The sequence below is a fragment of the Sinocyclocheilus rhinocerous genome, unplaced genomic scaffold, assembly GCF_001515625.1.
Source record: "Sinocyclocheilus rhinocerous isolate Xijiao unplaced genomic scaffold, SAMN03320098_v1.1 scaffold658, whole genome shotgun sequence".
Classification (NCBI taxonomy): Eukaryota; Metazoa; Chordata; class Actinopteri; order Cypriniformes; family Cyprinidae; genus Sinocyclocheilus; species Sinocyclocheilus rhinocerous.
Genome location: NW_015650392.1, coordinates 507662 through 520711, shown reverse-complemented (window position 1 = coordinate 520711; position 13050 = coordinate 507662). Strand labels below are relative to the sequence as shown.

General features: G+C 35.9%; 2 protein-coding genes across 3 annotated transcripts in view; both read left to right on the top strand.

The window, feature by feature from the left end:
- The window catches only part of LOC107712025 (fatty-acid amide hydrolase 2-A-like), a 10859-nt gene extending 5201 nt beyond the window's left edge, over positions 1 to 5658 (top strand). The window contains exons 5-11 of the mRNA XM_016517148.1: positions 1024 to 1143; positions 1308 to 1443; positions 2872 to 2989; positions 3068 to 3187; positions 3810 to 3921; positions 4153 to 4341; positions 4420 to 5658. Of these exons, the coding sequence (XP_016372634.1) occupies positions 1024 to 1143; positions 1308 to 1443; positions 2872 to 2989; positions 3068 to 3187; positions 3810 to 3921; positions 4153 to 4341; positions 4420 to 4607 (983 nt within the window). The 3' untranslated portion in view covers positions 4608 to 5658. The remainder of the gene's footprint in view (positions 1 to 1023; positions 1144 to 1307; positions 1444 to 2871; positions 2990 to 3067; positions 3188 to 3809; positions 3922 to 4152; positions 4342 to 4419) is intronic.
- A 2016-nt stretch (positions 5659 to 7674) lies between these two features.
- On the top strand, positions 7675 to 11814 carry LOC107712030 (thioredoxin-like). Of its 2 annotated transcripts, XM_016517159.1 has the most exons (5): positions 7681 to 7907; positions 9573 to 9677; positions 9764 to 9829; positions 11483 to 11548; positions 11696 to 11814. In XM_016517159.1, the coding sequence occupies exons 1-5, from the start codon at positions 7884 to 7886 to the stop codon at positions 11759 to 11761; spliced, it is 327 nt and encodes a 108-aa protein (XP_016372645.1). In that variant the 5' UTR covers positions 7681 to 7883; the 3' UTR covers positions 11762 to 11814. The 2 variants fall into 2 exon arrangements, with proteins under 2 accessions (XP_016372646.1, XP_016372645.1); XM_016517160.1 differs by lacking the exon at positions 9764 to 9829 and having other exon boundaries at positions 7675 to 7907.
- The last annotated feature ends 1236 nt before the right edge of the window (positions 11815 to 13050 follow it).

The window sequence follows — 13050 nt, the reverse complement described above, 5'->3', positions numbered from 1 at the left end:
TTCTAACAAAAAGTGCAAAGTAACAAGTAGAAAAAAAGAAAAATGCACAAATAACTTGTATGGAGATTTTTCCATTAACAGATTTTTTCCTGACATTCTTTTCTCTATAAGTAAATATAATGTGCGATATATTGCGTCACCAAAAATTATTGAGGTCATGTACATATATTGCGCGATAAGTCGATATATTGATTATTGCGACAGGCCAAGCCAGGTCTCATTCTGCATGTGCTACAACAGCGTGGTTTCGTAGAGACAGTGAATGTGTTAGACTGGCCTGTCTGCAGTCCAGATCTGTCTCCAATTGAAAATGTATGACCAGCCATGAAAAGGAGAATCAGACAACGACGATCACAGACTGCTGAGCTTTTGACATCTTGTATCAAGTGAGACTGGACAAAAATTTTTGCTTGCAAAACTTTAACAATTAATGTCCTCAATTCCCAAACAATTAAACATTGTAATTAAAAGGAAGGTTGATGTGACAGTGTTAAACATGCTTCTTTCCCAACTTTTTTGGAGTGTGTTGCAGACATCAAAATCAAAATGTATTCATATTAACAAAATACATTTACGTTGGTCAGTGAAAACTTCAGGTCAGTGAACAAATCTCAGATTCTTGATTTCATTGCATTTTACAAAACGTCCCAACTTATCTGGAATTGGGGTTGTAAATATACACAACACACACACACATATTATGTAAACAAAAACTTTTATTTTGGATGTGATTAATCGTGATCGTTTGACAGCACTAATAAAAACTTTATGCTTTAACAGCTGTAAAACCACAAGATCACATGACTAGCCAAGGCATACAAAATTCTGTGTATCTCTGTAATCCTATTTCTTTCGGACACTTTTGCTCACAGAATAAACTAATAATAGTTGACTGTGAATAGTGCACTGCATTTTTAAAACAGCATCTGTAACTGAAAACTATTGCCCTTGCAGTAGAAGTCCGTGATGACCTCTAGGGCAACATTAATTAAAATGAAATGTAATTAACAATTTCAATTGTAGGAGGTGAAGGCAGTATATTGGGTGCTGGTGCCTCTGTGATTGGAGTTGGGTCGGATATTGGGGGTAGTATCCGTATTCCCTGCTTTTTCAATGGCATCTTCGGACACAAGCCATCAACAGGTAAGAAGAATAGTTGTAGTTGTTTGCATGTATTGGTAAGTAGAATAATGGAGAGTGACACAGATGGAGTGTCAAAGGCTTCTCTTTATACTTTACATATTGTAGTAATGTTGATTAAGGTTATGAGGAATGCAAACACCATTTGGTTTTCTCTGTACATACAGGTATCGTAAGCAATGATGGTCAGTATCCTCCCGCCTCTGGACTGCAGATGGGATTTCTGTGTACAGGACCCATGTGCCGCTATGCTGAAGACCTGATTCCCATGCTAGGCATCATGGGAGGACCCAATGCAAATAAGTAATAGACTAGACAGATATGATCATCACAACAACACTGTAAAAAATATGAGCATTACATAAATGTAATCTACACTGCTACTCAAAAATGTGTGGTCTGTTAGAAGTTTTTTTTTTAAACATTAGTCTACTATGCTAATCAAAGCTGCATTTAACGGAAATACAGGAAAAAAAGAAAATATTGTGAAATTTATCATGCTTTCTCACTTTTAGATTTCTGCATTTATCAGACGCTTTTATCCAAAGCCACTTACAAAAGAGGACTTAGGCCACTTATAGCAATTTGCCAAAAAGCCAACAATATCCATAATCCACAATGCCAAGTTTATTATACAACTAGATTAGGAAGTGGACTGGAGAATAAAAGGAATGCAGAGAGTGCAGTGTGTGTAATGGCATTGGTTAAGAGAGTGGAGTGGTTATATGCTTGTAGAAGAAGTACCTTCAGCTGCTTCTTAAAGGGATAGTTCACCCAAAAATGAAAATTCTGTCATTAATTACTCACCCTCATGTCATTCCAAACCCGTAAGACCTTCGTTCATCTTCGAACACAAATTACGATATTTTTGGTGAAACTTGAGAGCTTTCTCTGCCTGCATAGACAGCAATGCAACTGACACGTTCAAGGCTCAGAAAGGTAGTAAGGACATTGTTAAAATAGTCCATGTGACATCAGTGGTTCAACCTTAATTTTATGAAGCTACATGAATACTTTCTTTGAGCAAAGAAAACAAACATAATGACTTTATTCAACAATTTCTTCTCTTCCGTGTCAGTCTTCGACGCACGTTCATGAGAGTACCATGATGTATGCGTGTGGTGCTGCTGACGCATAAAATTATGGTTGAACCACTGATGTCACATGGACTATTTTACCGATGTCCTTACTACCTTTCTGTGTCTTGAGCGTGGTAGCTTGCTGCTGTCTATGCAGGGTCAGAAAGCTCTCGGATTTCATCAAAAATATCTTAGTTTGTGTTCCAAAAATGAACGAAGGTCTCACAGGTTTGGAACAACATGAGGGTGACAGAATTTTCATTTTTGGGTGAACTATCCCTTTAAAAGTTCTGATGGTCTTGTCTTGAGGGTCCAAAAGCATTCACTGCATGATGAAGCCTATTAGAATGTTAGAATATAGAATAGAGGATAGAGTATATGTATCCTCCTTACTGTATAAAAAAATATTAATTTAATTTAAAAAAATTTACTTAATAAAATTTATTATTTTAATATTTAATAAAAAAAATCGTACTGACCCCAAACTTTTGAACAGTGGTGTATTTCCATTATATTTTTGTATACTAGTTTACCTTGCAACATATTGTATAGGGTAACTTTTATTTCAATCTCTCAACTTATTTATTTTCATTTTGGTCAACCACTGTTAGAAATGTATCCTAAATGGTCACTTCTCTTTCACTTCTGGTAGATTGGGGCTGTCTGCTGAAGTAGATTTGAAAAAGCTGAGGTTCTTCTCTGTTCCCCACAATGGAGGCTCTCATTTGGTCTCTCCAGTTGACGCACAGCTGCTTCAGGCACAGAAAATGGTAATTGAGTGTGTGTGTGGATTGGCTTCAGTCAAATTATTTTATTTTCCTTTCATAATGGGCTTTTGGGTTTTTTAGGTGGTCAGGCGTTTAGAGGCAGACCTTGGGGTCAAGGTCCAAGAGCTGTTTATTCCTCAGCTCAAATACTCCTTTCAGATCTGGGGAACTATGATGGCCTCACCTGGCAAAGATGGAAAGGTGGGATTTTTGCCATTTTCATGTCTTCATCATATACAACATTGAATATATTGAATAAATGTGTATATATATATATATATATATATACTGGATATAATACTGGATAAAATATTAAACTAAAATTTTTTGGAGACAAATGAGTTCATCAAAATGAACGTGAAGTTGAGACTTCACTGAGAGATTGGCTAACTTTAGCTCTTTATTTTCATCCTGTTAAGCATCCTGTTAATGGTTTTGCTATTGTGTAAATAAAGGGGTTATGCACAACAAACTTCCATGTTCTGTAAAACAGATCTTGTCGTTTCTGGTTCAGGACTTTTATATGTGCTTTGTTAAACATGGAGCCGTTTTGTTCAAGATGCTTTTAAAGGAGATGTCTAAGATGCAAAATTGATATGGAAAAGTTTATTTTTCTTCTTCTCACTAACCTTCTGGCATTAAAATGATGTTATAAAAATATAATTAAGTTTAGATGTCTGAGTTAACCAAAGCATATTGTCTGTTATTCCTTTTTATAGACATACTTTCCTAATAGAACCAAATAATTTTTAAACGGTATATTAGGGTACTGTTTAACATGAGATTTTTTATGAGATTTTGTATTTTTTTCCCCCCATCTCAGCCTCCTACCACCTTTGCAGAGCTAATGAGTGAAGGCGGGAAGAAGGTTTGGCCTGCCTGGGAGCTGTTCAAGTGGTTTCTGGGATTTTCTTCTCACACCTTAGCAGCAATAGGTGTGTGACAGAGCAAATGAGCTTGTGCACTTTTAACTGTGACTGACTGAATCACTCTTCCATCCATGTCTGATTAACTTTATTGGGCATGAGATGCAAATCAGTGCTGCCAATGTCTTCCTGTGACAAGCGTTCCCAAAAGTGTGCAGAATTGGCAAAGACTTTTTTTCCCGATGTATCTGAAGATGAATGCATGTGATAATAGTGTTCCTGTCTGTCTCTCTTTCTCAGGTCTGGCTCTTGTTGAGCTGTTCCAGAGTTCCCATCCATCTCCATTCATTCTACAGCAGAAGGAGAGTCTGCAGCAGGAGCTGGAGGAGTTGCTGGGCACAGACGGAGTGCTGCTGTACCCCTCTCATCCTCAGATCGCTCCCAAACATCACCACCCAGTTTTCACACCCTTCAACTTCTCTTACACTGGTAAGTGTTGTTGGTTGAGATCTACTCATGATCTACTTATTATGGAGTTGGGGCTCTAAGTGGCTCTGTTCTCTGCAGGTATCTTTAATATCCTGGGTTTGCCAGTAACCCAGTGTCCATTAGGGCTGAGTGAGGAGGGTTTGCCCCTGGGCGTACAGATTGTGACAGGTAAATTACAGGACCGTCTCTCTTTGGCCACTGCCCTCTACCTGGAGAAAGCTTTTGGTGGCTGGAGGGAACCAGGCAAGTCAGCAGCCAAGCCTTAATCCACCTCATCCGTCTGCAACAACAGGACCACATGACCAATAACACATAATGTACCACATATACAGCATGTGTAACCATCCAAAGCTTACTTACATTCATTCTTCCTTTTAAGTGCAGAGTGCATTTTACATTAAACTGACATGTTTTAGAGGGCTGCATTTGTGTTTACCCATATGTAAACGTGGTATTACTTTATTTCATTCATAAGAAATGGAATGGATGCTGGATCCAGAACAAAGAATTGTGAGATATTTACATGAGACATCTATTCATTTTATAACTATGTGAGAAATACCGTATTTCGTTTCATAGCAGTACATTTTTTTTTAGTTTTTTTTTTACTTAAGTGCACTAAAACAAGGATGTTTAAACACATTTGTGCTGTTCACTGTTTCCTCTTAACAGGCTTCTCAAGAGCAGGCTCTTTCTTGTGACAAATCTATTTAATCTTTAGAATATCCTTTACCTTAAGCAGATTTCAGTGTTTTAGAAGGAAGACATTTTGTTGCACTCAAAGGGCATAAAACAATCATATTTAGAAGTAAATATCAAGCTGGGGCATTTAAATGCTGGGCATTGGCAGTTTTCTTGGCCTTTATTACTCATATTTTGTTGTTGGTTTCTCTGAAAAATCTGGTCAAACATTTTTTTATGTGCTGACGTATTAAATAATGCGCCTAAAGCAGTAACAATAAATGAAAAAATAATTAAAAAAAACTTTTGATGTGATCTTCCCAAATATTAAGTGTTATTCTTGTCTTAGATAGTATATTTTTTTAAATTTCCTAATAAATATGTCTGAATTCTCAGCAACATTAACATAATCAGCATGTCATGAACAGTAATCATCAATATATTGTTTTATAACTTAGAAATGGAAAGCAGATGACATTGCATGCATTTATGAATTCATTATGTAAGGGATCACGAATAGTCAGATAACTCAGCTGGATATAGTTTGAATATTTCACAAAACTGAAGACTCTTTCCATCTCCTTTTTGCATTTATTTGTAAATCATATCAAGTCACTCAAATTCACCTCTTAGGTTGAGCCAATAAAATAAAAGCTTTGATTAAAAAAACATTTGACATTTTTTGCAGAGTAGAAATGGCTTGTACAATTAAAACTGCAAATATTCACCTTTTTCCACTATATTTTGTGGTGATGTCAGTCCTATTTTATTTATTTATTGACCAGAGGACTACCTGGCCACTAGGTGACAGCATTTTCACATTATGTCATGTCTACGCTACTACTGTTTAAAAAAATTCAAAAATGTAGGATATTTTATAGTGGGTCTGAGTCCACCTTGTTGAGTTCATTAATAATTGCAATCCTAGTTCAAGTATCCCAGCAGTACTGTTTTAACAAATAAGTTGTTTTGGGGTACAAATGTTCATATTACTACTATTATTACAACCTGAATTGAGCTGGTTAAACAATCACATTCACATGTTCTCTTTACTCTTATGTTAGGGAGTGATCTGTTGGCACTCTTTTGCCTCCAGGTTAGTTTGTCTCCTACTGTATATTGGGACTGCTTCCAGGTTTTCAATGTATTGTGGTTTTTTCTGATTCATTTGTTACATGGTCTACAATTGAGATACAAAACACCTAGGAAACGGTAAACAACGTGAGACAGGTCCACTTTACAATCAACGCTCTAGAGCTGCGGATTGATTAGATAGGAGTTGATTAGAAAAAAAAAGCTAATTATAGTCTTTCTGTAAAATGTTGGCTTTTAAATTGAACATCATGTGTGGACTGTAGACTAGTCAGTCCACAAAATGTCTTTGCTCTTCTTTTTTCTTCCTGCAGTGTTTTTTATTTTATGGCATTCAATTATGGCAATATGTCTGTGCAGGTTTTCATTCATCCAGGTGTTTGTAAAACAAATAATTTAATATTTAATTTGTAAGCAAATTTTGTTGAAATATAATTTTGTTGTAATACTATTCCAACAGATTTAGCATCATTTCACTGTGATGAGTGAACAGCTTTAAAGTAGCTGTTTATACAAATCCTATGTTCCACAGTGAAAACCTTCACAGGCCATCTTAGATCTCATTATTAAACTAACATCATGTTCACATCTCAGACAAACTTTTACGGCTATACAACTGCCCTCATATGACCTTTAAGCAGTTGTAAATAAAAGGCTTTCTTTCCAAATGATGGAGACAAACACCTGGAATCTCTGAATAGCTACTAGCCTGGATGAAGGATGCGACAGAAAGAGAAGGACAGAGTCAGCGTTTGGTATCTGTGGCAACATCGTACTCGGAGACTTCAAAGAGCAAGGCCTAATTATTCCAGATCCTATAACAACACACTCATCACCACCATCGCATGCATTTTCATCAGTGTTCAAAGAAAATGATTAACATGATTGAATGGGATGGAATGAGGCATCACAGAACAGGCTGAGTGAAATGGAAAGCTGTCCAAAAGAGCAGAAAAAAGGAGCAGCGTATGGAACTAGACATGAGAATTATCTGTGTAGCAGTGTGATCGCTTAACATTTTTAAATCATGCATTCTCCAATAACCAAAAAAAATAAAGTCTCATCCAAATATACGTTTATTAATTTATAATTTACCATCTGTTTTGATATTTAATGGGGTATTTTTAGCAGATGTCATTCATCACAGTTAGTGACTGTGTGTCTATTAAATATTCATTATTTTAACATGGATATTCTATGAACATGTTTGTTTCACACCTGTTTAGTCAAAAAAGACACGTTTATTAGATACAATATCTGCACAGTGATAATCAGAAACTACTGTATCTAATGATTTCAGTTCAGCACAAGTTATATTGCAATGCTAGAAAGTACCACTTGCTGGCTACTAAAAAGTGTTTTACTATAAATGTACAATCACTGTAAAGTTAACATAAGTGAATTGTTAAAAGTGTCGTAAAAAAATTGTTTATGCAAATTTAAAAGGGATTGCTTGAGACCTTTGTCCACACGGATTTATTAAAAATGTAAGAACTGCTGTAAAATATCTAAAACATCTTATAGAAACCTAATGCAGCAAGAATGTCCAGTGCTACTCCCACATCACGGAGCCCCAAACAATGGGGCCATTTCTGGCCTGTAGGCCGCCAGCGTGAGCGCGTTTAGGGGCAGGGCTTTTTGAAGGAAGCGATGCTGTTTAAACTACTTCACGCTTGAGTCAGGCAGAGCAGAGGGAGGGGGCTCATTTCTGGGCGAGCGAGTTGAGGAAGGTTTGTTCTCCGAGCGCCAGACAGCAGTAAAGCGATAAAATGATCATCGTCATTGAAGATCAGGTAAGATCGCTGCTTCAATTCAAGACACTCACTAAATATATATATATTTACAAAATAAGCAAAATCACGCGGTATGGATAGGGAGAACATGTTTTGCTGACTAACTGCACGAGAGCCTAACTGCCCGTCAAACCGATTTCATTTAAGTTGGTTGAAAATTCAACAGCTGTGTGTGAGAATTCATAAAGTATTAGCAAGTAATAAACTTAAATAAGTCAGTTCAGATTGTGTTTGTAAAAAATGTAGATAATGTTAGCCTATCTGCTAACCAATTCTTTACACCAGCTAATGTATACTTAGCCACAGCGGTACAAGACAGCCAAACATGCTTAGTTTTCGCCCATGAAATGCCGCTTTCATTTGACGTTATTTGCACTGCAACAGTTGTGTTGTAAAATTATGAACCAACGCACGTGAAATATAGTTTTGTGGCAGCTGGCATGCCGCTTCGTTACGTAACTTTCAGCTTGCGATAACGCAGTGTGGTCTAAACCTATCCTTGAAATTAACGTGTTCTCATTCATAGTTGAACCTAGATAACGAAAGTAGCACGCTCTTGTAGCATTTCGTTTATTTCGGTGATCGCGGCCTGAAGAGACCTGCTTCCAGACCAAGCGCGCCATCAAGTTGGACTTTTTTTTTTTTTTTTGGCACGGCAGCATTTGATCATTTGCCGCAGTGAATAAGACTAGACCGTGTACAAGAACATTATTAAATGTCGATATATTGACACTTTCTTACTGTTTGTTGTAATGTAGTTAAATGCGCCCTATTATTTGATTCCGTCGGTTACAGATAAATCGTGTAATAATTCTTACAAAATGTTGACCTTAGTGGTCTACCGATGTGGTTTTGTGTTGTTACCTAGGGCATGTGGTCGGTATATAATTTAAATACAATTTAATAATAGCAAATAGTATAGAGTATGCATTAAATAAAACAATTGTTTTACACAATAAAGTTAAAGAAATAGTTAACTCAAGAATGAAAGTTTTACTCACCCTCTTGTTGTTCCAAACCTGAATGGATTTATTTCTTCTGCTTAACACAAAAGAAGTTACTTTGAAGAATGTTGGTAACCACACAGGTGATGGTAGCCACTGACTTCCATAGTATTTTTTTTTATTACCTACTATGGAAGTCAATGGCTACCGTGAAACTGTTTGGTTACCAACATTTTTCAAATCATCTTTTATGTTCCACACAAGAAAGAAACTAAAACAGGATTGTAAAAACTTGAAGGTGAGGAAATTATGACAGTTTTCATTTTTGGGTGAACTATCCCTTTAAGCATTATCTTTCAAACAACAGTTCTATAAAAATGTAGTTCATTGTGTAACTTGAAAAATGTATCCAGTTTGTATTTCTTCTCCAACAATGAAAACAAAGCATCAAGCTTTGTGGATCACCAATCAATGCATGGAATGAAAACAGGTTTGGACTGGAGCAACATAAAAGTGGAGTACCAGATTTTATCTCTGTTCAACACACTTTGGTTCCACTCCACAGTCTGGAATGCTGTGAATGTAGATAAGGTTCATTTAATCATGGTTTTCTTTTTTTCATGCTGTTGCCTCTAAAAAAAACAAGAGTCCACAGCAACATTATATTAAAGAATTGCAGTGATGACAAAACATGAAATCCAACATTGATTTGTGTTCATAGGATGGCTTTGACAAAGCTCTCGCTGAGGCAGGTGACAAGCTTGTAGTGGTTGATTTTACAGCCACGTGGTGTGGGCCTTGTCAGAGCATCGCACCTTTTTACAAGGTAAGGAACCAACTTTAAGTCACTATGTATGAGTCGTTGGAACAGACTTCTTTGACACAGTTTCTCATTGTAATTCCTCACTTCTGGGCCTGTCTGAAAATCCTTCCTATGCTAATGTGGTCTTCCTCAAAGTGGACGTAGATGATGCACAGGTGAGTTTTCTAAATGTATTTTTTTTTGGTACTGTAGTGTTGTAAAAATCATGTTGGAAATCTTGGAATTACAGTTAATATGAGATTCCAACTTGTAAAAAGCTTTCATGTCCTTGTAGAACTTGTAATTTTCTAAGAGTTAAATTGACCTGACTGCCACAATGTCACGTGGAGCCACTCAAAATGGCAGCGACTGGAGTCAAATGTAATTTAGTTGTTGTAAAGTTTCTGTTTAAAGGGGTCATATGATGCGATTTCATTTTTTCCTTTCTAAAAAGGCGGGGCATAGAGGAGAAACAATAATGCACAGTATGTGGAAAATAATGTGTTTTTTTAACTTTAAACCGCATAAACACATTTCATTACACCAAATACACAAAATAATGTTCTTTTTAGCAGCATCATATGACCCCTTTAAGAATTCCTATCATTGTCTATTGTTAATGCAAAATTAATTTGAAGAACATTGAAAGACACGCATTAGTTTAACATAGCTAGCACAGAGCTGAATATTTAATGTCTAATGTCCTGCTTAATAAAATTTAAAAGCATATTAAGCATTTGCATAACAACTTTTAGTTGTAGTATTGTGATTTTGTGCATTGTTGATTATTCAGATTACACACATTCATGGTTGCATTAATAGTGTTGCCATAGAAATGCATAATCCTTCGAAGACACAAACAGCTCAGAGTAAAAGTTTTTCCAGGTTATCATCTAGTAATGGACCCTTTTCACATTTCTGGGGCTCCCAGAAGCAGAATTTATCATAGTTGTCAAAATTTGTATAATGGCAAGGGAAACTACAACAAAAATAAATTGTGTTCTCATTTGCCTCAATAAAAAAATATCTACAATAGCATTTCTATGACTTTTCAAAAGAGGAAAATAATATCAAGAGATTGATTACATTGGTTTGACGGGAGATAGATGTTGAATTTGTCGTCACTCCCTCAGCCTTTGTATTAGAAACACTTACATGGCAGCGCTTTTATGTACTTTTATGTAACTTAATTCCAGGGTAGGAAAAGACAAAGTATAGTGTTGTAAATGTACATAAAAGTTTTGCTGTTCTCAAGTAGTGCTCTTTAGAGAACGGCAGGTAATTTATGTTTGTTAGTAAACTAACAGACAGGCCAGTGTGAAAATTTGGACAAACTGATAGCCAGAAGGAATTGAATATGACTGTTTCACAGTAATTCACTCACTAGAAACTCCTCTTGTATGGGAGGAAAAGCTTTGACTTTTATTAATCTTTTTGTCCATTCCCCATGCAACCATAGTTTAGGCCTAAATCCATTTAGATTAAAGAAATGTCAGCACAAGTTTTTATTTTTTTAATTTGCTGTTTTAGCGCATGATGAATATACCGCTAGAGGGCAGTATAATTACATACAATTTATGCTATGGTTATCCTACATCCAAATCAAACTTTTTTTTGATTCTGTTCCTTTTTCTGAATGTGCCCTGCAAGTCCTATTCTTATTCAGTCATATTTGTACAATGCATTGATTTCATTACATGAGTTTCTTCAACTTTTTAAATTTGGTCTACGTTAATTATGCAAAAAGCTGAATTTGTTAACTAAAAGCAGTTGGATGAGAGCAATAAAGCGTCTTAAGAAATATTAAAGTGATGTTCTGTGTTTTGCAGGATGTAGCCCAGTCTTGTGACATTAAATGTATGCCAACATTCCACTTCTACAAGAGCGGGAAGAAGGTTTGTTCTGTTGTCTTTCCTCTAGTTGAGCTAATAATAGTCACATATCAACTATACAAAGTTAAAGATATGTCTCTACGAATATGCTGAGTTTGATTTACTTCCAGTTATTGTTTAGTTGATTTAATCTGCTGTTTTCTCTTGTAGCTGGAAGATTTCTCTGGGTCCAACAAGACTAAACTGGAAGAGATAGTGAACCAACACAAAGGCTAAGCCTGATATGACCCACTCATAAATGTTTCCTGTGCAGCCTAAGCTCCAATTTTACAAACAATAACTCCCCACTTGTTTCGTTATTCATGAAGAACTTTCATTTTCTAGTCGTTTTACGGCAATTTTAGCAGGTCAAAATCTGCCTTACAAAATCTTTCATCCATTTCCGTAATGATTAACTCTGTATGTTTCTGTGCGTCCACTCGTAACTATATTATGTGTTTTTTTTCAATATCAATAAACACAATTATAAAAAAATAATGGACAATTATTATTTTGTGCTTTAGAAGACTTCAACTTAATATTAGACATTAAGTGTGTTCTCTACCTGTTGTTAGTTCATTGTCCCAGGCCCTGATATGATGGATACCTGTTGTTGGCCTGGTCTCTTTATGCATTGTATTGTTAAAGGTTTCTCTCAAGTGTTTGTCTGAAGAATTTTTTATTTTTGGTAGCTGCATGAATTGTTTGTGACCAGCTTGTTGTGTCTGCATGGTGGCTGCAATCATGTGTTTAGTAGTTTTTATTCTAGCATCTTTATCACCAAGGAAATCTTATTTTAAGTCAAGCATTGGCAATTTTACATCCTGATCAACAGGTTATACAGGAAGAGTGACCGTTTCTATGCTATTGTGTGTGTAAATTGCATCAATCTCGAAAGACATCTCTTGTCAAACAGTGTGAATAGTTCACTCCATTCTTTTGTGTTGCTTGATGAGAGCCTATATTGCAAAAGATTGTGTTTATAAATGCATTCTCAGTTAGTTTTAATGGATAACTTTGAATGGTTGTGTATATACTAAGGATAATATGGTATCAGTATTTGACCATAGCTTTGGGGAACAGCCCCCTTTTTTGGTTTTAGGCCACTGCCCCTCAAGAAGTCTGCATGTCCCTGAAATGATCAAAGACCAATAACAAGGAATCTTTTACAATTACTGAAATTTGTCTCCGAAAACAAAATTATGGAATGAATCAGATAGTGTGCAGGCTTTATATTGAGTGTTATGTATGTTAGAATAGATCTATAAGTGAAAGAGAAAGTCAGAAAGTGTTTTGCTTTGAGAAGAGAGACATTATGAAAACAAACATTACTCTGATGACAATGAGAAGGCTCAACAAAAGACAGGGCATAAACAAGAATTGATTTTACAACACCGCAGGAGCAAATCACAGGCGTAGAACAAGACAATGAAACTCACCAAACCTGTAGATATACACAGCAACTACAGGGCCAAAAACAATATTAAATCTGATGATATATATATATATATATATATATCTAATGT

Excerpts from the sequence above, each read along its gene's own strand:
- LOC107712030 (XM_016517159.1), top strand. The coding sequence starts at position 7,884 with ATGATCATCGTCATTGAAGATCAG. Across the intron at positions 7,908-9,572 it reads TCATCGTCATTGAAGATCAG|GATGGCTTTGACAAAGCTCT; the intron begins GTAAGATCGCTG and ends TTGTGTTCATAG. Across the intron at positions 9,830-11,482 it reads TGGACGTAGATGATGCACAG|GATGTAGCCCAGTCTTGTGA; the intron begins GTGAGTTTTCTA and ends TGTGTTTTGCAG.